The following is a 25,037-nucleotide window of genomic DNA, read 5'->3' as shown; positions in this document are numbered from 1 at the left end:
ATCCATCTCCAGCACTTTTCCATCTTCCCAAACTGAAACTGTCCCCATTAACACTCACTCTCCATCCCCCTTACCCCCAGGCTCTGATAACCAACGTTTTACTTTTTTTGTCTCTTATCAGTTTGACTATTCTAGGTACCTTATATAAGTGGAATCATGCTGTGTCTACCTTTTTTTCTTAACAAGAGTTTTGCTTGTTGCCCAAACCGGAGTGCAGTGGTGCGATCTCGGCTCACTGCAACCTCTGCCTCCCAGGTTCGAGCGATTCTCCTGCCTCAGCCTCCCGAGTAGCTGGGACTACAGGCGTCTGCCATCACGCCCAGCTTTTTGTATTTGTAGTAGAGATGGGGTTTCTCCATGTTGGGCAGGCTGGTCTCAAACTCTTGACCTCGGGTGATTCACCCTCCTCAGCCTCCCAGAATGCTGGGATTACAGCCACTGCACCCGGCCTGATTGTTCAGTTTCTCAACTGGATCATGAGTAGGGCAAGTTCCAATTCCAACTAAGATGACATGCAGGCCAGCGCATATGGACTCATCCAGGTAAACTCTTGCCCTACCCAGAGCCCAAGGAGAGACAGGCAAGCTTTCTGTCTCCAGTCTGCCGTCTCCCTTGATGTACAGCCTGTGGAAAGTTCTGCGCTTCTGACTTATTTCAGGGCCAGTTCTGTCTTGTGTAGCCCCCAAGTTCTTGTTTCTTACCCTTCTATACCATTTATCATTCAAGTTCCAAGTAAACAAAAACCCACAGAACAGCTACAGCATCAACTCACAGACTTTCTGTTTTTCAGTACCTTCTACATAGCTGGCATCTGGAAACTTATTTTCCTGAGAGCTGAATTATGTATCTAAAAGGATGTCAGTGGTTGTTGTCCGTCATGTCCAGTTGTTTTCAGTGGAAGGGTTTTCACTTCGTTTTTATTGAGACAGGGTCTCATTCTGTCGCCCAGGCTGGTGCGCAGTGGCACGACCATGGCTCACTGCAGCCTCAAACTCCTGGGCTCAAGGGATTCTCCCACCTCAGCCTCCCAAGTACCTGGTTCTACAGGCACATGCCACCACGCCTAGCTTATATATATATATATATATATTTGGTACAGACAGGGTCTCACCGTGTTGCCCAGGCTGGTCTTGAACTCCTGGGCTCAAGTGACCTGTCCACCTTGACTTTCCCAAGTGCTGAGATCACAGGCATGAGCCACTGCCCCAGTGATTTTCACTTTAGACAGTCCACCGTATTGCCAGAAAATGGAGTCCTAACATAGAAATATAACTTGTTTTGAGACAGAGTCTTGCTCTGTCGCCCAGGCTGGAATGCAGTGGCACAATCTCAGCTCACTGCAACCTCTGCCTCCTGGGCTCAAGCAATTCTCTTGCCTGAGCCTCCCAAGTAGCTGGGATTACTGGGATTACAGACATGCACCAGCATGCTCAGCTAATTTTTGTATTTTTCAGCGACAGGGTTTCACCATGTTGGCCAGGCTGGTCTCAAACTCCTGACCTCATGTGATCTGCCTGCCTCAGCCTCCCAAAGTGTTGGGTTTACAGGTGTGAGCGACCGAGCCCAGCCAAAAATATAACTTATAAACTAGTTGATTGTGAGTTATCAGATGTCATGAAATTGTTAGCTTCCAGGTTCAGGGGCTCTGTAATACGTGACGACAAACAGAAGAAATGGTATGTGGTGCTGCAGTGGGCCTCTCTGCTTTAATAATATGTTCATCTTATTCCAGTTCTATATCACCCATACAGAATGGTATAATTTAGCATAGAAAGTCTCCATAGATCTTCTATATATTACGGTATGTATGTCTACAGATTCACAATTATCTTCTGTTCACCAGTGCAACACAAAAATAAAAATTACCTGTCTGTAGCACACTCGGAACACACCCCTGCGTCCCTCTGGGATGTTCTCATGCTTTTTAGATCTGTTAGTCGTAATGATTTCATTTCTTCCCATAGCCTGGGCAACAAGAGTGAAACTCCATCTCAAAAGAAAAAAAAACTTCGTATCCACAGTTGTCTTTATAATTAAGTATATCCTGGCTAAAGTGGCTCACGCCTGTAATCCCAGCACTTTGGGAAGCCGAGGTGGGCAGATCATGAGGTCAGGAGTTCGAGACCAGCCTGACCAACATGGTGAAACTCCATCTCTACTAAAAACACAAAAAATTGGCCAGGCACGCTGGCAGGCACCTGTAATCCCAGCTACTCGGGGGGCTGAAGCAAGAGAATCACATGAACCCGGGAGGCAGAGGCTGCAGTGAGCCGAGATGGCGCCACTGCCCTCCAGACTGGGCGATAGAACGAGGACTCCGTCTCAAAAAAAAAAAAAAAAGTACACCTACGAAAATAGATCACTCTAGCATACCATTACCCTTCCACCGTTAGTTTTAACAGACCAGACCATGCTTTTTTGTTGTTTGTTTTTGAGACTGAGTCTCACTCTGTCACCCAGGCTGGAGTGCAGTGGTGCGATCTCGACTCACTGCAATCTCCGCCTCCCGGGTTCAAGCGATTCTCCTGCCTCAACCTCCCGAGTAGCTGGGATTACAAGCGCCTGCCACAATTCTCGTCTAATTTTTTGTACTTTTAGTAGAGCCGAGCTTTCACCATGTTGGCCAGACTGGTCTTGAACTCCTGACCTCAGGTGATCCACCTGCCTCGGCGTCCCAAAGTGGTGGGATTACAGGCATGAGCCACAGCGCCCAGCTGCCCATGCTTTCCTTAAGCCACCAAAGTGGCCGAATTTCATCCCGATATGGGACCTCTGCCTAGGGTGGCGTCGTAGTTTTGGTTGAGGGCTGTTTCCCTGGCGATGTCCCTCCTAGAGGTTCGGCGACCTCGTGATGCGACTTTGTGACGATCCCACGGTCTCTTCACCCGTGCAGCTTCTCCTCGTGTGGATCCCGTGGTGGCGGATGAGGTTCGCCTTCTGGGAGAAGGTCTTCCCGCAGTCGGAGCACTCGTACGGTTTCTTCCCCGCGAGTCCGCCTGTGGGTAGGAGGCAGGAGTTCTGGGAGCAGCTTTCCCGCACTCCGCGCAGCCGCAGGGCTTCTCCCCCGTGTGAGTCCTGTGATGCAGGATGAGGCGTGACTTCTCGAAAAAGGCCTTTCCTTATTCCCTGCAGCCATAGGGCTTCTCCCCGCTGTGGATCCTGGAGTGGATGAGGCAGGATTTCCGGGAGAAGGACCGCCCGCATTCCCTGCAGCCGCAGGGCTTCTCCCCGGTGTGGGAACGAAGGTGCTCGATGAGGCGCGACTTGTACGAGAAGGTTTTGTCACACTCCCAACACTTGTAAGGCTTCGCTCCGGCGTGAACTGTGCCCGGGACACACAGGCGTGTCTTCCGGAAGATCGTTTTACCACTTCTGCTGTCTCTAGCGGGTTTCTCCTTTGTGTGAGTTCCCTGTTTGTCAGGACAAACCTTCTCCCTGAAACCACTCCCCCGTTCACTGCACGCAGAGGACTTATCCCCCGCGTGGACCCCGTGATGTACCCTGAGGTCCGATCTGCAGGACAAGGCTTTCCCACACTTCGTGCATTCGTGGGGTTTCTCACTACTGGCTCCCTGAGCTGCAGGAAATCCCTCGTCACAGCTTAAAGCACTTCTACACTGGTGACCTCCGCGTGGATTCGCTCCTGAAGGTGGAGTTTCAAGTTTCGAATAGAGAACAAGTTTCCGTGGCCGTCGCACTCAAATCTCCTCCTCGCCAGGTAGGCGTTAGGAGTGAAGTCCAGGTTACACATCAAACTCTTTCTGCACAAGTCACATGTGTGGACCTGCTGTTTTGATGGAAGGAGGTTTAGGTTCTGATGGAATTTTTTTCCTAGTTCATTACATTCATGAAGCTCATTTCCGGTCCAGTCTTTCTTGTTTAGGACCGTATTGCTCAAACGTTGGTCTTGGTGTTGCTGTTGGCTATCTGGCTGGGTAGCAACTTGCCAAACTTCTTCTAGAAAAAATAACACAAACTTGTGGGGTTTTTTGTTGTTTTTTGTTTTGTTTTGTTTTGTTTTTGAGACGGAGTCTCACTCTGTTGCCCAAGCTGGAGTGTACTGGAGTGATCTTCGCTCACTCCAACTTCTGCCTCCCAGGTTCAAGTGATTCTCCTGCCTCAGTTTCCTGAGTAGCTGGGATTACAGGTGCCAGCCACTGTGCCCAGCTAATTTTTGTATTTTTAGTAGAGACGGGGTTTCACCATGTTGGCCAGGCTGGTCTTGAACTCCTGACCTCAGGTGATCTGCTGGCCTTGGCCTCCCGAAGTGCAGGGATTACAGGCGTGAGCCACTGCGCCTGGCCATAAATTTGTTAATCTTGGAGTACTGTATCACAAAACTATTGCAGAAAAGCTTGAAGTGAGGATTCATTTTGTGGTTTTAAGCCTAATTGCCTGTAATCCCAGCTACTCAGGATGCTGAGGTGGGAAGGTCGCTTGAGCCTGGGAGGTTGAAGCTGTGCTGAGCCATGATCACACCACGGCACTCCAGCCTGGGTGATGGAGTGAAACTCTGTCCCAAAAAGTAGTAAAACCAAGTGCCCGGTCCCTTTCTTGAGGCCTAGGTTACACAGACGCCTTCACTATCCACCCTTCCTATGTTCTCCCGACCAATGCTCCCTTTCATTCTGTATATCAACTGGATTTTCTCAAAGCATGAGGTCCTTTTTGTTGTTGTTGAGATGGAGTCTCACTCTTTCACCAGGCTGGAGTGCAGTGGCGCAATCTCCGCTCACTGCAACCTCAGCCTCCTGGGTTCAAGCAATTCTCCTGCCTCAGCCTCTCGAGCAGCTGGGATTACAGGCACCCACCACCACGCCCAGCTAATTTTTTGTATTTTTAGTAGAGACAGGGTTTCACCATGTTGGTCAGGCTGCTCTTGAACTCCTGGCCTCAGGTGATCCACCCGCCTCGACATTCCAAAGTGCTGGGATTACAGGCGTCAGCCACTGCACCCAGCCATGAGGTCTTTATTGTTAAAAGAATTATCTTAGAGCTAGCGGCATTTTCTGCAGTGACTTATTCTCACTTGGACCTATGGATCTTTATGATGTCCAACAGAAGAATACTAGAGTATACACAAGCCATCCTGGCCTCAGAGTCAGATTCCCTGCTGTCTCCTGATGCCTGTATTACCACTTTGTTGTTTTTGTTTTGGTGACAGGGTCTCCGTCACTCAGGCTGGAGCATGGTAGTGCAATCATGGCTTATTGCAGCCTCAAATTCCCGGGCTCCAGCGATCCTCCCACCTCAGCCTCCCAAGTAGCTGGGGCTACAGGTGCATGCCACCATGTATAACTAGTTCTAAAAATTGTTTTTGTAGATATGGGGGTTTCACTATGTTGCCCAGGCTGGTCTTGAGCTTCTGGCCTCAGGCGATCCTCCTGCCTTGGCCTCCCAACCAGCTGGGATTATAAAAATTAGCCAGACACGGTAGCTCATGCCTAGTTTCTTTTTTTGTAGAGATGGAGTTTTGCTATGTTGCCCAGGCTAGTCCCGAACTCCTGGCCTCAAGTGATTCTTTTGCCTCAGCCTCTCCAAATGCTCAGATTACAGGCATGAGCCACCACACCTTGTGTACCTTCATTTGCATTTTAAACTAAAGACGCTACCTGCTGCCTCACCTCTGAGGCTCATGTCTGACTCAAGGGTGTCAGTCCTCTGTTTAGAAGTTCCTGGCTGGGCACGGTGGCTCACGCCTGTAACCCAGCACTTTTGGGAGGCCGAGGCAGGCAGATCACCTGAGGTCGGGAGTTTGAGACCAGCCTGACCAACATGGTGAAACCCCCATATCTCTACTAAAAGTACAAAATTAGCTAAGCGTGGCGGCACATGCCTATAATCCCAGCTACTTGGGAGGCTGAGACAAGACAATCACTTGAACCCGAGAGGCAGAGGTTGCAGTGAGCCGAGATCATGCCATTGTGTACTCCACTCTGGGCAACAAGAGCGAAACACTGTCTCAAAAAAATAAAAGGAGAAAAGAAAAAAAAAAAAGTTCCTGGCTGGGTGCAGTGGCTCACACCTGTAATCCCAGCACCTTGGGAGGCCAAGGTGGGCAGATCACCTGGGGTCAGGAGTCTGAGACCAGCCTGGTCAACATGGTGAAACCCTGTCTCTACTAAAAATAGAAAAATTAGCCAGGCACAGTGGCACGTGCCTGTAATCCCAGCTACTTGGGAGACTAAGGCAGGAGGACTGCTTGATCCTAGGAGGCGGAGGTTGCAGTGAGCCAAGACTGTGCCACTGCACTCCAGCCTGGGTGACAGAGAAAGGCGCTCTCTCAAAAAAAAACAAAAAACAAAAAAAAGTTCCTGGCCAGGTGCGGTGGCTCACACCTGTAATCCCAGCACTTTGGGAGGCCGAGGCAGGCGGATGACCTGACGTCAGGAGTTCGAGACCAGCCTGACCAACATGGAGAAACCACCTCTCTACTAAAAATATAAAAAATTAGCCAGGTGCGGTGGCACATGCCTGTAATCCCAGCTACTAGGGAGGCTGAGGCAGGAGAATCGCTTGAACCTGAGAGGCACAGGTTGTGGTGAGCTTAGATCGTGCCACTGCACTCCAGTCTGGGCAACAAGAGTGAAACTCCATCTCAAAAAAGAAAAAAGTTCCTGAGCTGAACTGCTGAATTTCTGAGAGGTAAAGACCACCTGTTCATCTCCCCCATCAGATTTCTAGGGTGAGATTCAGCCAGGGATATTTTTAAAGTTCCCCACGTGATTTTGGTGGGGATCATCAATTAATTAGCAGCGTCCTGTACAAACACGTGACAAAGAATCCTTGTCCTGATCCAAAGAGGGATTTAAAGGAGTGTCCCCCAGAGCTTCTTGAAGAAACACGGACAAATGAAATAACAGCTCTTCTCCCCATAGGATTGTATTGAGTACAGCCCATTAGGCAGAATGGAGCCATATTACATGGTTTTGAAAGAAGAATTTAAAAGTCATATAAAAGGTAACGTACTAGGCTGGATAGTAGAGTAACCAGATGCGTGAAGTAAACAAAGTTGACATTAACCTCTAAGATCGGCCAGGCACAGTGACTCACACTCGTAATCCCAGCACTTTAAGAGGCCAGGGTGGGAGGATCGCTTGAGCCCAGGAGTTCAACACAATGCTGGGCAACATCATGAGACCCCAGCTCTACAAAAAAACCTTGAAGATGAGCCAAATTTTTCTTTTTTTTTTTTTTTTTAAGAAACAGGGTCTCACGTGATCATAGCTCACTGCAACCTCGACCTCCTAGACTCAAGCGATCCTCCAGCCTCAGCCTCCCAAAGTGCTGGGACTACAGGTGACAGCTGCCATGCCTGGAGGGTTTAATTACTTCTGATTCCATTACTGGTGTGAGCTGATCTTCGATTTTTGTTTTTTTGAGATGGGGTCAAGCCTGTTGTCCAGGCTGGAGGAACCACAGCTTATTGCAGCCTCAACCTCCTGGGCTCAAGTGATCCTCTCCCCAGTCCCCTGATTAGATGAGACTATAGGCACATGCCACCATACCCAGCTAATTTTTCTGTTTTTAGTAGAAATGGGTTTTCACCATGTTGGCTAGACTGGTCTCAAACTCCTAAACCTCATGTGATCTGCCTGCCTCAGCCTCTCAAAGTGCTGGGATTACAGGCATGAGCCACCATGCCTGGCCCCTGAATGAGCATTTAATAGAAAAGATGGTGCCAGCTCCAAATAACCCAGCCCCTTCATTTTCTGCAGCAGAAACTTGGTGATCAGCATGAATCAACGCCACACGAAGGTGAGCTGGGAGAGAGACAGCAGTGATTTAACCTCATCAAGTTGGCCAGGTGCAGTGGCTCACACCTGTAATCCCAGCACTTTAGGAGGCTGAGGCGGGCGGATCACGAGGTCAGGAGATGGAGACCATCCTGGCCAACACGGTGAAACGGTATCTCTACTAAAAATACAAAAATTAGCCAGGTGTGGTGGTGCACGCCTGTAGTCCCAGCTACTCGGGAGGCAGAGGTTGCAGTGAGCCGAGATCACGCCACTACACTCCAGTGTGGGCAACACTGGATTATTTATTCAAAAACAAATAAAGTCATTAAGTACACGAAAGGACAGGAATGGCTTTCACCAGCGTGTGGGTGTGAAGAAGAGAAAGGGGAGTAAATTATACGTGTGGAAAAGATGTTTTTGAGGCATTTCACAGTGAAAGAAAACGATGAAAAGAACAACAAATGGCACAAAGTAACAGCTATTTTAACATAGGGCACATCAATGAATCTCCGAACACAGGAGAAAACCTGTTTTATAACCACAGGGAAAATACTGAAGATTCTACAGGAAGACTTGGCAATTGAGGTCTTAGTGGGGACAGCAGAGCAGAATCAAAGGACAAATGAAAATAGATGGTCAGGCATATGGCTCATGCCTGTAGTCCCAGCTACTTGGGAGGCTAAGGCAGGAGGATCGCTTGAGCCCAGGAGTTTGAGACCATCCTGGACAAAATAGGGAGACCCCATCTCTACAAAAATGAAAAAAAAAAAATGAGCTCAGTGGCTCAGTGTGATGGCATGTGCCTGAAGTAGCAGCTACTCAGGAGGCTGAAGTAAGAGGATCACTTGAGCCCAGGAGTTGGAGGCTGCAGTGAGCTACGATCACTCCATTACACTCCAGTCTGGGTGAAAAAGCAAGACACTGTCTCAGAACAAGAAAAAGAGGGCCAGGCGTGGTGGCTCACGCCTGTAATCCCAGCACCTTGGGAGGCAGAGGTGGGAGGGTCATCTGAGGTGAGAAGTTCAAGACCAGCCTGGCCGGCCAACATAGCAAAACCCCACCTCTACTAAAAAAAAAAAAAAAAAAAAAAAAATTTAGCCGAGCATGGTGGTGGCAGGTGCTTGTAATCCCAGCTACTCAGGAGGCTGAAGCAGGAGAATCGCTTGAACCTGGGAGGCGGAGGTCGCAGTGAGCCAAGATCGTACCACTGTACTGCAGCCTGGGCAACAGCCAGACTGTCTCAAAAAAAAACAAAAAAAAAGAAAAAAAACAGACTATGCCTTTCTCTAAAATCCAGGGACAGGAAAGGAATCATATAGTGATGTGTGCAGGTGGCAGGATCACTGAGGCATCTCAAGGTTTAAGGCCAAATGTCCACAGCTGCTTGCAAAGATCCAGGGTTTTTTTTTTTTTTTTTTTTTTTTTTTTTTGAGATGAGTCTCGCTCTGTCACCAGGCTGGAGCACAGTGGTACAATCTCGGCTCACTGCAACCTCTGCTTCCCAGGTTCAAGCGATTCTCCTGCCTCAGCCTCCTAGTAGCTGCAACTACAGGCACGTGCCACCACACCCAGCTAATTTTTAGTAGAGACGGGGTTTCACCGTGTTAGCCAGGATGGTCTTGATCTCCTGACCTCATGATCCGCCCACCTTGGCCTCCCAAAGTGCTGGGATTACAGGTGTGATCCACCATGCCCAGCCAAGATCCCAAGCTTTTAAGAACAGTTGCCTGAAACAAGAGGACATCCGGCCAGGCGCCATGGGTCACGCCTGTAATCCCAGCACTTTGGGAGGCCAAGGCAGGTGGATCACCTGAGGTCAGGAGTTTGAAACCAGCCTGACCAACATAACATGGTGAAACCCAGTCTCTACCAAAAATACAAAATAAGTCATGCATGGTGGCGGGCACCTGTAATCCCTGCTACTCAGAAGGCTGAGGCAGGAGAATGGCTTGAACCTGGGAGGTGGAGGTTGCAATGAGCTGACATCGCGCCACTGCACTCCAGCCTGGGCAACTGAGAGAGACTCCATCTCAAAAAACAAAACAAGACAACATCCATGGATTCTGCTTTGCAGACTTCCAGGAGCCTCATCCCCCGGCCCCTTGCAGGCCACCCGCTCACCTGGGAAGCTCCATGTCCTTATCTCTTCCTCCTCCATCCATGGCTCCTTCCCCTGCTCCAAACTGGAGATCACAGCTGGTTTGCTGACTTGACACCCTGTTGGGGAGAAACGGTTAAAGGATTTGTGCTGAGCCAGCTGGGCCTTCCAAGCAAGCAGAGAGTTCAGCCTGCAAAACAAAAGGTGGACGTCTCAGCCACAGAGAGCTGTTTCGCTTGGCAGGTAACTTCACGAGGACTCCAAGTGGGATTGAGACTCTGACCACTGAAACCCAAGGCCAAGCACTTTTATTTTTCACACAGGGTCTTGCTCTGTTGCCCAGGCTGGAGTGCAATGGCACAATCACAGCTCACTGCAGCCTCAACCTCCTGCACTCAAGTGGTCCTCCCGTCTCAGCCTCCCGAGTAGCTGGGACTACAGCAGGCATCACCACCCTCAACTAATTTTTTAATTTTTTTGTAGAGATGGGGTTTTGCTATGTTGCCCAGACAAGTCTTGAACTCGGGCCTCAAGTGATCCTTCCATTTGAGACTCGCAAGTAGCTGGGACTGCAGGCACATGCCACCATGCCTGGCTAATTTTTTATTTTTCGTTTGTATAGATCGGGTCTTGCACCGTAGCTCAAGCAATCCTCCCACCTCGGCCTCCTGAAGTGCTGGGATCACAGGCATGAGCCACCATGCCCAGCCTAGCACTTCCAGTGCGTGAGCAGTTTCCCAGTTTTATACAACTAAGAAAAAGAGTTCATGTAACCCGAGGACCACGGGGAAGTCTTCCTCACCCACAGAGAGCAGGTGGCTGTAGTTGGCCAGCATCACATCCTGGTACAGGGTCCTCTGCTCCAGGTCCAGCTGCTGCCACTCTTTCCGGGTGAAGCCCACAGCCACGTCCCCGAATGACAGTGACCCCTGGAACAGCACATGGCTGATTAATGTGGAGTGGTTGGCACTGGGTACCATGGCAAAGGCGTAGAGGAGATTGATCTTACCCCCTTCCAAGGTCAGCTTTCCCCCTAATAGGTTACATAGGAAGCTGAGCACACCCCTAACTTTGTACTACACTTTGTGGAAGAGAAAAAAAAAATCGTTAGAAAAAAATCTCGACCGGGTGCAGTGGCTCACGCCTGTAATCCCAGCACTTTGAGGGGCTGAGACGGGTGGATTGCTTGAGGTTAGGAGTTTGAGACCAGCCTGGACAACATGGTGAAACCCCATCTCTACAAAAAATATATTAGATGGACGTGCTGGTGGGTGCCTGTAATCCCAGCTACCAGGGAGGCTCAGGCAGGAGAACTGCTTCAACCCAGGAGGCATAGCTTGCAGTGAGCCGAGATCCCGCCCTTGCACTCCAGGCTGTACAACAGAGTGAGACTCCATCTCAAAAATAAATCAATCAATCTCACTACTGGATCTCCATTCATTCCTTCAATGATCAAGCGTCTTTCAGGGACCTGGCACACTGCTGGTGTTCTACCAGGCGCTTGGGGTCGAGGGCTGAACACAAAATTGTTCCTGTTCTGAAAGTAGTTAGAAGTGTTGCTGCCAGATGAACACATGAAGACAGCTGTACCGTAAGATTACACTGTAGGCGGTGGTAGACATGTAATTACATACAGAATGGGCACGAGGAAGACAGCCGCCAGATGCAACGTACTGTCAAGTGAAGCTTCCTAGGAGATCACAGGGGAGTAGAATCACGAAAGATAAACAGAATGATCTGATGTCTGAAGGATATTCCTAGCAAGAGGCCCGGCATGGGCAAAGGAGGCACAGAAAAGTCTCGTAGGAACTACAAAGAGAATGAAAATGCAGGGTGTAAGGTGTGTGCGGGAGAGGGAGAGTGCGTACCAGCCGCGGGTAGAAGTGATTTTTTTTTCCCTGTAGGAAATGCAGGCTCCCACCTCACGGTATTTAAGGAGGGGAACTACAGATGATCTGATGTGGAAAAAAGGTGGGAGCCGCCGGAAAGGAGGATAGCAGGAGCTAAATCATCACGATTCTAATCCTCAATGTAAGCTAGTGCTCAAAATTAAAACAGCAAGAGAAATGCAGAGAAGGGGTTCCACAGATGCAGAACAGGGCTTGGCGTCCTTCACCCATCCCATCCCCTCTCTCCATGAATTAAAGACCCCCATTTAAACATCTTTAATTTATACCTATTAGAAGAAAATATGAGGATGTATATATATATATAATATATATATAACATATAATCTATTTATATATTATATAGATATATATAGAGAGAGAGAGAGAGAGAGAGATTTTCTGTTTTGGAGAGGGTGTTCCACTCTTGTCACGCAGGCTGGAGTGCAATGGTGCCATCTTGGCTCACCGCAACCTCTGCCTCCTGGGTTCAAGCAATTCTCTTGCCTCAGCCTCCTGAGTAGCTGGGATTACAGGCATGTGCCACCACACCTGGCTAATTTTGTATTTTTAGTAGAGACAGGGTTTCTCCACGTTGGTCAGGCTGGTCTCGAACTCCTGACCTCAGGTGATCCACCTGTCTCAGCCTCCCAAAGTGCTGGGATTACAGGTGTGAGCCACTGCCCCTGGCCTTAGATCTTCTCTTTTTGAGACACGGTCTCTCTCTGTCCAGGCTGGAGTGCAGTGGTGTGATCATGGCTCGCTGCAGCCTCTACCTCCTGGCTTTAAGTGATCCTCTCGCCTCAGCCTCCTGAGTAGCTGGAATTACAGGCATAGGCCAGCTAGTTTTATTTAAATTTTTTGTAGAGTTGGGGTCTCACTATGTTGTTTAATGAAAGTTTAAATAATTTGAAGGAGATCAGACAGGGTGGCTCACGTCTGTAATCCCAGCACTTTGGGAAGCCGAGGCAGGTGGATCACTTGAGGGCAAGAGTTGAAGACCAGCCTGGCCAACATGGTAAAACCCCATCTCTACTAAACGTACAAAAAAAAAAAATTAGCTGGGCATGGTGCCAGGCACCTGTAATCCCAGCTACTAGGGAGGCAGGAGAAACACTTGAACCCAGGAGGCGGAGCTTACAGTGAGCCGAGATCGCGCCACTGCACTCCAGCCTGGGTGACAGAGCAAGAGTCTGTCTCAAAAAAAAAAAAAAAAAAAGCATGTGAGAGTTGGGGGGCTTTTGTCACTGTGGCAGAGGTCAAGGGGGGATGCTGGGTAGAAAGAGCTGCAGTGGGCCCCCCAGACACATGCTGCTGGGGTGATGACGGATGATCATAGGCAAATGGGCGACCCAAATTGTCCCCAATGGTGAGACAAGCGCGTGCAGAGGAGGGGCAGGAAGCAGGGCACAGCCCAGGGGCAGCAGCAGGGACCGGGAGCTATGTGGGAGTGGGGAGAGGCCATCCACAAAGAAGCCCAGAGCCCCAATCACCCTACAGAGCCTGGGTTCTCTTCCAGACCACACTCTGATCTCTAGAAAACTTATGACCAAGGGCTAAAGGCTGCTGAAGCCAGTGACTTGTTTTTTTGAGATAGGGTCTCACTGTGTTGCCCAGGCTGGAGTGCAATGTACAATATCGGCTCACTGCAACCTCCGCCTCCTGGGTTCAAGTGATTCTCCTGCCTCAGCCACCTGAGTACCTCGGATTACAGGCACACACCCAGCTAATTTATGTATTTTTAGTAGAAACGGGGTTTCACCATGTGGCCAGGCTGGTCTCGAACTCCTGACCTCAGGTGGTCCGCCTACCTCAGCCTCCCAAAGTTCTGGAATTACAAGCGTGAACTATCACGAGTCTATGTAGTGTATGTATATACATTATTTATATATATATATATATAGTCAATGTAGTTTACATACATGTCTAGTATATATATAGACAACGTCTATGTAGTTTTTATACATACACATACAACGTCTACATAATGTCTTTTTAATTTCTATGTAATTTATTCATATCTAATTTCTATATAAACATAAAATTTCCATGTAAATATATAATTTCTATAGATATGCCTCTCATGGGTTTATTCATGATATAACATATGAAAAGCAGAGAGACCACGGAGTGCTGGACAGATAGCATTTAACCCAGTCATTGTCATCTTTAGTACAGATTCCCCTAACAGGGAGTCATTCCCAGTGGGACTCGGCTTTCTACAAAACAGTGGCTTCTGGCTGGGCGCGGTGGCTCACGCCTGTAATCCCAGCACTTGAGGAGGCCGAGGCGGATGGATCACGAGGTCAGAAGATCCAGACCATCCTGGCTAACACGGTGAAACCCCATCTCTACTAAAAATACAAAAAAGTTAGCTGGGCATGGTGGCGGGCGCCTGTACTCCCAGCTTTTCAGGAGGCTGAGGCAGGAGCATGACGTGAACCCGGGAGGCAGAGGTTGCAGTGAGCTGAGATCACGCCACTGCACTCCAGCCTGAGTGACAGAGCGAGACTCTCTCTCCAAAAAAAAAAAAAAAAAAAAAAAAACTGGTTTCCGAGAAAGACAACAAGGGAAACCTCCAGCTTCACAGACAGGGTGGGTGTGGCTCGCCACCTTGTTCTAGCCTCTCCTACTGCTCTGAGACATTTCTGGTGTGAAACACCTAGACATCCCTGACTTCACAAAGCACAAAGAAACCCAGGCCCTGTGAACGTTTTCCTTCCTGGAGTGGACAGTGGTAATGTTCACGAGGCCTCATCTTCCTCTGGGACCAGCCCCTTCCTGCCCCTGTGCACAGCTGCCTGGACAGAGGGCCTAATACACCTGAGCTAGGCTGGACCCATGGAATCCTCCCCGAAAAGCTTTCAAAATTGGATCATTGAAGGGAGATTCAGTCCCTCACCGCGGCATAACTTGCAGCTGTGAGGAGAGGAGCTGGGGCTACGCTATTTCTGGGCACACTGACAAAGTCAGCATGAGAAGAAAGTCACAGAAGCGCCGGGTGCAGTGGCTCACGCCTGTAATTCCAGCACTTTGGGAGGCTGAGGTGAGCGGATCACAAGGTCAGGAGATTGAGACCATCCTGGCTAACATGGCAAAACCCCGTCTCTACTAAAAATACAAAAAATTAGCCGGCCGTGGTGGTGGGCGCCTGTAGTCCCAGCTACTGAGGAGGCTGAGGCAGGAGAATGGTGTGAACCCGGGAGGGGGAGCTTGCAGTGAGCTGAGATTGCGCCGCTGCACTCCAGCCTGGGCAACAGAGCGCAACTCCGTCTCAAAAAAAAAAAAAAAAAAAAAAATGTCACAGAAGCAGAGACCAGGGAACAAAGATTCCTGGCGATACCTGGTTTGCCGGATGCCTCTGGAGCCTGACTGCACACCTCCTCTTCCCAGGGCTCACATGCTGCCTTATAGATTTTTTTTTTTTTTTTTTTTTTTTTTGAGACAGGCTCTCCCTCTGTTGCCCAGGCTGGAGTCCAAAGGCACGATCACAGCTCATTGCAGCCTCGACCTCCTAGGCTCAAGTGATCCTCCCACCTTAGCCTCCCATGCAGCTGGGAGTACAGGCATGTGCCACCACGCCTGGCTAATTTTTCTATTTTTTGTAGAGATGGGCTCTTGCCACATTACCCAGGCTGGTCTTGAACTCCTGGCCTCAAGCAATCCTCCTGCCTCAGCTTCCCAAAGTTCTAGAATTACTTTTTTTTTTAATCCTAACCTACTTCTAGTTGGATTTCTGGCTCTTCCAACTTCAAGGATTAGAACTTCTAACCAGTGCACTCCACACTCACACATTCCTAGAACCCGGGGTGAAGAGCAGAAGAAGGAGAATGCTTCCAGGCTGATGGAAAACACTGATGTCACTCACATGCAAAGAGAGCTAACAGCCAAGTGGGCGGATCACCTGAGGTCAGGAGTTCGAGACCAGCCTGGCTAATATGATGAAACTCCATCTCTAAAAATACAAAAATTAGTCGGGCATGGTGGCGCATGCCTATAATCCCAGCTACGCGGGAGGCTGAGGCAGAAGAATCACTTGAACCCGGGAGGTAGAGATTGCAGTGAACCAAGATAGTGCCACTGCACTCCAGCCTGGGCGACAGAGCAAGACTCCATCTCAAAAAATTTTTTTAATTAAAAAAATAAAAACCATTATGGCAAGCAATTTCAGATGAGATCAGGCACGTTCAGGGTGGTGTGGCGGTAGACATGGCAGGCTGTTTCAAAAACACGCAGTTCATTCATTCGTTCCTCTAGATAATGCAGTGTTACATCCAGGTCACTTGGCACCACACAAGGCTGTCTCTGTAGACCTGAGTGTTCGGCATCCCCAAACAACCAGAATCACAGACGGCTGCTTTGGCATAATATCTGCTGTTTATACAGAGAGGAAGAAAAGTCACAAGAGATTTCCTGTTGTGTTTCTTTCAAGGTGGTTGTTATTGAGGAACGGGTCTGCCACATCTTACATACAAAGATCAAATACATCTTTAAATCTTGAAAGAGCTGTATTTCCCCTGAGAAGTAGACACGGTTGTCCAAAACAGACAACACAAGTCATGTATTAGATGGAATCTGCCTGCCTTTTTTAAGTGACAGGAATGTCAGATATAAATTTACAAGGCATCGGGCTGGGCACAGTGGCTCACGCCTGTAATCCCAGTACTTTGGGAGGCCGAGGTGGGCAGATCACTTGAAGCCAGGAGTTTGAGACCAGCCTGGCCAACGTGGTGAAACCTCATCTTTACTAAAAATACAAAAATTAGCTGGGTGTGGTAGCAGGTGCCTGTAAGGAGGCTGAGGCAGGAGAATTGCTTGAACCCAGGAGGCAGAGGTTGCAGTGAGCCAAGATTATGCCACTGCACTCCAGCCTGGATGACAGAGCCAGACTCTGTCTCAAAAAAGAATTTACAAGGCATCTCACAACTGCAGCAGCCTCTACAGTCTCTCCACCCTGTCCTTCCCACAGCTGTGACCTTCCATTCTCTTCCTGTTTTCACTGATCCTGACTTCTGTTTGCATTTTATCAGATTTTTTTTTTTTTTTGAGACAGAGTCTCACTCTGTCACCCAGGCTGAAGTGCAGTGGTGTGATCTCAGCTCACTGCAATCTCCACCTCCCAGGTTCAAGCGGTTCTCCTGCCTCAGCCTCCCAAGTAGCTGGGATTACAGGCACCCACCACCACACCCACCTAATTTTGTATTTTTAGTAGAGACAAGGTTTCACCACATTGGCCAGGTTGGTCTCAAACTCCTGACCTCAGGTGATCCACCCGCTTTGGCTTCCCACAGTGCTGGGATTACCACTGTGAGCCACCACGCCCAGCCTTTATTAGTCATGTTCTTATGAGCATCCGAAACCCCTGCTGAAAAAGTGCAGTAGAAAGAAATGCCACACTCACCTGGGCCATGGTTCTTCCTTGCTGTTGTGGGAAAGCAGGTATCTGTGAAGGCAGACATCAGGGTGGGGAGAGAGGATATGAGAGGCCACGCTTGCCCGTGGGCTCCCAATCAACTGCTGGGACCACCCCCACTCCACCCCTCGCGGGCACAGGTGGGAGAAAGCCTTCTCTGAAGGATCCCCATTATCAGAGCAAAGCCCTCACCTTGGAAATGTCATAGGGACTCAATCTCATGAGGCCTGACTTGGACTTTTGTTTTGTTTTTTGAGACGGGGTTTCACTCTGTCACCCAGGCTGGAACACAGCGATACAATCACGACTCAGTGCAGCCCTGGACTCCCAGGCTCCAGCGATCCTCCCACCTCAGCCTCCCGAGAAGCTGGGACTATAGGTGTGTCACATGCCCAGCTAATTTTTAAATTTTTTGGTAGAGAAGGAGGTCTCACTGTATTGCACAGGCTGGTCTCAAACTCCTGGGTTCAAGCAATCTGCCCATCTCAGCCTCCCAAAACCTTGGCATTACAGGGGTGAACCACCACGACTGACTGGAGTTTTTCTTAATGAATATGTGTATCTGTGTCTCAGTAACCAATGTGCAATTTACTACAATCCCCACCCGTTACCCAAAAATGTAATTATTAGAAATCTATTCTGAAGAAACAGGCCAGATGCAGAGGCTCACGCCTGTAATCACCACACTTTGGGAGGCCGAGGCAGGTGCATCACCTAAGGTCAGGAGTTCAAGACCAGCTTGGCCAATATGGTGAAACCCCATCTCTACTAAAATACAAAAATCAGCCAGGTGTGGTGGCACATGCCTGTAATCCCAGCTACTCAAGAGGCTGAGGCAGGAGAATCTCTTGAACTTGGGAGGCAGAGATCACAGGGAGCCGAGATTGTGCTGTACCACTGCACTCCAGCCTGGGCAACAAAGCGAGCTTGCATCCCCCCCAAAAAATGTAAGAAAACTTTTTGGGGGATGGGGTCTTGCTCTGTTGCCCAGGCTAGAGTGCAGTGGTACGGCACAATCTTGGCTTCCTGTGACTTGTCCCTGTAATCCCAGCTACTTGGGAGGCTGAGGCAGGAGAATCGCTTGAGCCTCGGAGGTGGAGGTGGCAGTGAGCTGTGATTGTGCCACTATACTCCAGCCTGGGCAACAGAGTGAGACTCAGTCTAAAAACTCAAAACATATATATATATATGCTTTTTGTAGAGTCAGGGTCCCGCTATGTTGCTCAGGCTGGTCTCGAACTCCTGGCCTCAAGTGATCCTCCCGCCTTGGCCTCCCAAAGTGCTGGGATTACAAGCATGCACCACTGTGCCTGGCCTGTTTCTTGTTTGTATACATCGACTACAAACTACAGCACATGTAATAAGTTTGTAAACATACATCTATAAAGAAAAAATTCTGGGCCAGGCACAGTGGCTCAAGCCTGTAATCCCAGCACTTTGGGAGGCCAAGGTGAGTGGATCACTTGAGGTCAGGAGTTCGAGACCATCCTGGCTAACATGGCGAAACCCTGTCTCTACTAAAAATACTAAAATTAGCTGGGTGTGGTGGTGCACGCCTGTAATCCCAGCTACTCAGGAGACTGAGGCAGGAGAATTGCTTGAACCCAGGGGGTGGAGGCTGCAGTGAGCCGAGATCACACCACTGCACTCCAGCCTGGGTAACAGAGCGAGATTTCATCTCAAAAAAAAACAAACATAAAAATAAATTGATTAATACAAATGCTCTCTGGGTGCTCACGAGAAAGATCGGGGCTGGGCAGAAGACCAGAGAGACTTCCTTGGGAGTGAAGGTCTGGAGGAGGGATGCGGCTGCCGTGGAGGGAAACACGCGAGGCCCCCTCCAGAACTTTCTCTTCTGAGGAACAAAAGCCTCAAGCTGCCAGGGGAATGGCAGTCAACCCTGTTGCCACCAGAACACAGGCAAGACCTTGTGCCTTCCTCCTTGAACCAGGGACAGGAATATGTCCTGGGCTCAGGCTTAAAGGTCTCCTGACACGAGGGGAGGGACAGGATCACTGTGACTCAGAGACCCAGGGCCCACCCTGGACTGAGAAGACAAAGAGAACCCCTCCACCCACAGGCCTGGAGATGCAAGCAGCCGCCGTCAACACAAGGAGGGGATCAAGAGCGGAAGGTCCCATTCGCAGCACAAAGCCATGCTACAGAATTGTGAAGCTAGTGGCCCACTGCGGTAACCATGGTGACCAGCCCACTGCCCACTCAACTCCTGGCTAGACACGGTTTAACCACCCTCCAGCGCTCCCTGCTCCTTACATAGTAACAGCTCAGCAGAACTGGCTCATGTCCTTGTGTCTGCTCTCCTACGCAAGTCTAGCCTTCAAGACTAGCCAGAGATGGAAACGGAAAAAACAACCCACTGAAAAGAAGCAAAGCAACAAACAGATATTAATTCCATCTCAGGTCAGCATCAGCAAGTGTATGTCACGGAGATGCGCTGCAAACGAATACAAAAACCAAAACCAAAAAGACAAAAGGAAGAGAAACCAATACATCCTCCATCACAGTAAAAGATTTTTTTCTTTTTTTGAGACAGTGTCACCCAGGCTGCAGTGCAGTGGCGTGATCTCAGCTCACTGCAACCTCCACCTCCTGGGTTCAAGTGATTCTCCTGCCTCAGCCTCCCAAGTAGCTGGAATTACAGGCACGTGCCACTACGCCCAGCTAATTTTTGTATTTTTAGTAGAGATGGGGTTTCACCATGTTGGCCACGCTGGTCTTGAACTCCTGACCTCAGGTGATCTTGCTGCCTCAGCCTCCCGAAGTGCTGGGATTGCAGGTGTGAGCCCCCGCGCCTGGCCATCTTCCTCCCTTCTTTTTAAATTTCTGCTCATTCTCTTTTACCTTTGGGGTTTTGCTTTTTTTTTCTCTTTTTTAAATATCTTTTTCTGGAAGACATAGACTGGACAATGGGGGTAGATGCTCCCTATTCTTTTTTCTGTGGAAGCCACCTGAGCTAAGTGTCATTAAGTTTCACTCCTTGTATTTAACATATGTATTAGGACTAGCCGGGTGCAGTGGCTCACTCCTGTAATCCCAGCACTTTGGGAGTCCGAGGTGGGCGGATCATGAGGTCAGGAGATCGAGACCATCCTGGCTAACATGGTGAAACCTAGTCTCTACTAAAAACACACACACACACACACAAAAAAAAAAATTAGCCAGGCTTGGTGGCAGGCACCTGCAATCCCAGCTATGTGGGAGGCTGAGGCAGGAGAATGGCATGAACCCAGGAGGCAGAGCTTGCAGTGAGCCGAGATCGTGCCACTGCACTCCAGCCTGGGCGACAGAGAGAGACTCCAACTCAAAAAAAAAAAAAAAAAACAACAACGTATTAGGACTTTAATAATACGTTAAAAAGAAAAAACTAAAATCAATTCTTGGAAAGGTTTGATTAAACCTAATAAAGTAATTGGTTTGTATTTAAGATTAATAAAATTGACCGGAAGCCAGGCACAACTGAGTAAGAGAAGGCAAAGATAAACCATTTGTGCACATGAAAAAGACAATTTCAGATACGGTCGAGGTTTATAATTGTAAGATCAGTATAAATAATTGCCATAAATTCAAAATTAAATGGGATACTTCTCTAGAAAATATAAATTACTAAAATTGACTGACAAACAGAAAACCAGAATAAACCACTCAACATTAAATGAAATGGATTCATCTTAAAAATATATAGCCATTGGGGAAACACCAGGAATTTTACCACATTCTACTCAAGATTTTTGCAGTGTTAATAAGACAAAGTGAATTTATATATAAAATATATGAAAAAAAATGCTAAAAATAAATGAGAAAGACAACCCCTAAAGAAATATAGGCAAAGGTGATAAACATACAAAGCAATCTTATACACTGTTCATGGCTACACTCCTGTCTAGTAAATAAACAAAAACATAGATATATAGCAATTTTGGCCAGACACAGTGGCTCACGCCTATAATCCCTGCACTTTGGGAGGCCAGGGTGGGTGGATCACTTGAGGCCAGGAATTCGAGACCAGCATGGCCAACATGGGGAAAACCCTGTGTCTACTAAAAATACAAAAATTAGCCAGGTGTGGTGGTGGGTGCCTGTAATACCAGCTACTTGGGAGGCTGAGGCGTGAGAATCACTTGAACCCAGGAGGCAGAGGTTGCAGTGAGCCGGGATTGCACTGCTGCACTCCAGCCTGGGTGACAGAGTGAAACTCCATTTCAAAAAAAAAAAAAAAAAAAAAGGCAAGCATCAAAAGCAATCCTGAATACTAAAAGAAAAATACATATTCCATAGATCCCACTGACTCAAAAAATAAAATTAGAAAATAAAAAGAATGCAAAAAAATATTTAAACCACTAAATATGAAATGAATCCATACTCAAAAGTATTCCCAAAGAAATACCAAGCCTATATGTTTTTTAGGAATTTTATCAAACTCTCTTCAGGACTTTTGCAATGTGTATAAGTGGTTTATTTGGGTTTTGTATATGTCAGTCAATTTTAGCAATTTACAATTTTCTACAAATGTGTCTTAATTTCAGATTTATGCCATTAAATGATTTATAGTAACATCTCACTTTTTATAAACATCTACTGGCCAGGTGCGGTGGCTCACACCTGTCATACCAGCACTTTGGGAGGCCAAGGCGGGTGGATCACCTCAGGTCAAGAGTTTGAGACCAGCCTGGTCAACATGGTAAAACCTTGTCTCTACTAAAACTACAAAAAAAAAAATTAGCTGGACATGGTGGCGCATGCCTGTAGCCCCAGCTACTCAGGGAGGCTGAGGCAGAAGAATCGCTTCAACCCAGGAGGTGGAGATTGCAGTGAGCCAAGATCATGCCACTGCACTCCAGCCTGGGCGACAGAGGGAGACTCCATCTCAAAAAACAAACAAACAAACAAAAGGCCAGGCACGGTGGCTCATGCTGTAATCCCAGCACTTTGGGAGGCTGAGGCAGGCGGATTGCCTGAAGTCATGAGGCTGAGGTGGGTGGATTGCCTGAGGTCAGGAGTTCGAGACCAGGCTGGCCAACATAGTGAAACCCCATCTCTACTAAAAATACAAAAAAATTAGCCGGGCATGGTGGCGTGCGCCTGCAATCCCAGCTACTCCAGAGGCTGAGGTTGGGGAATTGCTTGAACCAGGGAGATAGAGGTTGCGGTGGAGCCAAGATCACACCACTGCACTCCGGCCTGGGCGACAGAGCAAGACTCCATCTCAAAAAAAAAAAAAAAAAAAAAAGAAAGAAAAAAAAGAAAAAAAAAATCTATCTACTGTATCTGAAATCATCTCTTCCATTCTAAAATAGCTGATTTCTATTCTCCCTCGACCAGTGCAGACTGAAGTTTGTCTAAATTTATTAGTTTTAAATACAACCAAATTTGTTTGTTTTTAACAAATCCTTTCCAATAAGTAATTTTAGCTTTTTAACTTTTTACTTGAGTGACTTGAGACTCAAAAGAAAGTCTCTAGTAGGAAGAATTTCCAAATACCCTTCTCATCTAGATCTCCCAAATATTAACATTTTACCACATTTGTGCAGGCCGCTGGAGGGACTTCAGGGCTGATGAAAAAGGTCCCACCACAAGGTGGCAGAGTACACACGAGTGGCACCTGGGCGAGGCTTTGTGCTGGCAGGAAGGCCCTCATGATAGAGGCCATCCCAGGGCTGTGGCATGGGGGCCATTACCCAGAAGGAGAGGGGGCAGGGACAGCTCCTGGGTATCTCTGAGAGCCTTAGGGTCTTTTTTTTTTTTGACATGGAATCTTGCTCTGTCACCCAGTCTGGAGTGCAGTGACACATCTCCAACCTCCGCCTCCCAGGTTCAAGCAATTCACCTGCCTCAGCCTCCCAAGTAGCGGGGATTACAGGCCCCTGCCATCATGCCTAGCTAATTTCTGAATTTTTGTAGAGACGGGGTTTCCCCATGTTGGCCAAGCTGGTCGTGAACTCCTGACCTCAGGTGATCCGCCTGCCTCAGCCTCCCAGTGTGCTGGGGTTAAAGGCATGAGCCACCGTGCCCAGCTAGCCTTGGGGTCTTGAAAGCCACATGGTTTGTCTTATACATGGCCGGCAGATGTTGGGTGCAGTTTCCCAGGTATGTACAGCAAGAGATCTCTAAATCACTACAAATCTGCATGTACTTGGGCTATGATTCAAACAACTGGGGCCAGGCATGGTGGCTCACACCTGTAATCCCAGCACTCAGGGAGGCCAAGGCAAGAGGATCCTTTGAGCCCAGGAGTTCAAGGCCAGCCTGGGCAACATAGCGAGACTCCTGTCTCTATTAGAAAATAAAACAGGCCAGGCGTGGTGGCTCACACCTGTAATCCCAGCACTTTGGGAGGCCAAGGTGGGTGGATCACCTGAGATTAGGAGTTCAAGACCACCCTGGCCAACATGGTGAAACCCTGTCCCTACTGAAACTACAAAAATTAGCCAGGTGTGGTGGTGGGTGACTGTAATACCAGCTACTGGGGAGGCTTAGGCAGGAGAATCACTTGAACCTGGGGGGCAGAGGTTGCAGTGAGCCGAGATCACACCACTGCACTCCAGCCTGGGCAACAGAGCAACTGTCTCAAAAAGAAAAAAAAATAAATTATTCAATTTAGGTTTTAATGTCTCATGATTAGATTCAGGTGATACATTTGTGGCAGAAATTTTTTTGTTTTAACTTGCTCTATTTTTTTGTTTTAAGTGGGAAAACACTTTATTCCATAAAACAGAGTATATGTTCCTCTCTTCCTTTTAATTTCTCCTCATATGCTTTTACTTTTGGGGGTTTGTGCTTGTTTTTTCTTTTTTCTTTTTCTTTTTTTGAGAGGGAGTCTCACTCTGTTGCACAGGCTAGAGTGCAGTGGCACAATCTCGGCTCACTGCCAGCTCTGCCTCCCGGGTTCACGCCATTCTCCTGCCTCAGCCTCCCGAGTAGCTGGGACTACAGGCGCCCACCACCACAGGCAGCTAATTTTTTGTACTTTTAGTAGAGATGCGGTTTCACCGTGTTAGCCAGGACAGTCTCGATCTCCTGACCTCGTGATCCGCCTGCCTCAGCCTCCCAAATTGCTGGGATTACAGGCGTGAGCCACCACGCCCAGCCCCTATTCTCTTTTCTGTGCTAACCACCTGAGCTGAATGTCATTAAGTTTCATTCTTTTTATTTAACACATATATTAGGACTACAGTAGTAAGTTAAAAAGAAAAAAAACTTAAATCAATTCTTGGAAAGGTCTTATTAAAACTAATAAAATAACTGGTTTCTATTTAAAATTAATAAAATCGACCAGATTACAGGCACAATTGAGCAAGAGAAGGCATGAAAAAGACAATTTCAGATATGGTCAAGGTTTGATTTTTTTTCTTGAGATAGGGTCTCACTCTGTCGTGCAGACAAGAGTGCAGTGGCGTGATCTCAGCTCACTGCAACCTCCACCTCCCAGGCTCACGCGATTCTCTTGCCTCAGCCTCTTGAGTAGCTGGGATTACAGGCGTGTGCCACTACTGCCCAGCTAATTTTTTTTTGGTATTTTTAGTAGACACGGGGTTTCACCATGTTGGCCAGGCTGGTATCCAACTCCTGACCTCAAATGATACACCCACCTTGGCCTCCCAAAGTGCTGCGATTACAGGCGTGAGCCACAGCGCCCAGCCATGGTCGAGGTTTATAAGATTATTCTAAATAATTGCCATAAATTCAAAATTAAATGGGACACTTTCCTAGAAAATATAAATTACTAAAATTGACTGGCAAACAGAAAACCAGAATAAGCCACTCAACATTAAGTGGATCCATCCTAAAAAATACAGCCATCGGGGAAACACCAGGAATTCATTACATTCTACTCAAGATTTTTGCAACGTCTGTAACTCAAAGTGAATTTATATCTAAAATAT

General features: G+C 48.1%; 1 protein-coding gene across 13 annotated transcripts in view; it reads right to left on the bottom strand.

Moving 5' to 3' along the window:
- Window positions 1-25,037, bottom strand: part of OCM (oncomodulin) — a 60,085-nt gene that overhangs the window by 32,590 nt on the left and 2,458 nt on the right. For 3 of the 13 annotated variants that reach the window (XM_063708363.1, XM_063708364.1, XM_055346472.2), the window contains exons 1-5: window positions 19,411-19,732; window positions 17,125-17,166; window positions 10,640-10,766; window positions 9,861-9,956; window positions 1,867-3,957 (exon numbers count right to left, since the gene is read on the bottom strand). In XM_063708363.1, coding sequence (XP_063564433.1) covers window positions 3,602-3,957; window positions 9,861-9,956; window positions 10,640-10,766; window positions 17,125-17,133 — 588 coding nt within the window. In that variant the 5' untranslated portion in view covers window positions 17,134-17,166; window positions 19,411-19,732 and the 3' untranslated portion in view covers window positions 1,867-3,601. Of the gene's footprint in view, window positions 1-1,866; window positions 3,958-9,860; window positions 9,957-10,639; window positions 10,767-17,124; window positions 17,167-19,410; window positions 19,733-25,037 lie in introns of those variants that run through there. The other 10 variants (XM_031013531.3, XM_055346477.2, XM_055346476.2 and 7 more) reach the window with 7 other exon arrangements.

The sequence above is a fragment of the Gorilla gorilla genome, chromosome 6 (assembly GCF_029281585.2).
Source record: "Gorilla gorilla gorilla isolate KB3781 chromosome 6, NHGRI_mGorGor1-v2.1_pri, whole genome shotgun sequence".
Classification (NCBI taxonomy): Eukaryota; Metazoa; Chordata; class Mammalia; order Primates; family Hominidae; genus Gorilla; species Gorilla gorilla.
This window is presented reverse-complemented; position numbering and strand designations above follow the sequence as displayed.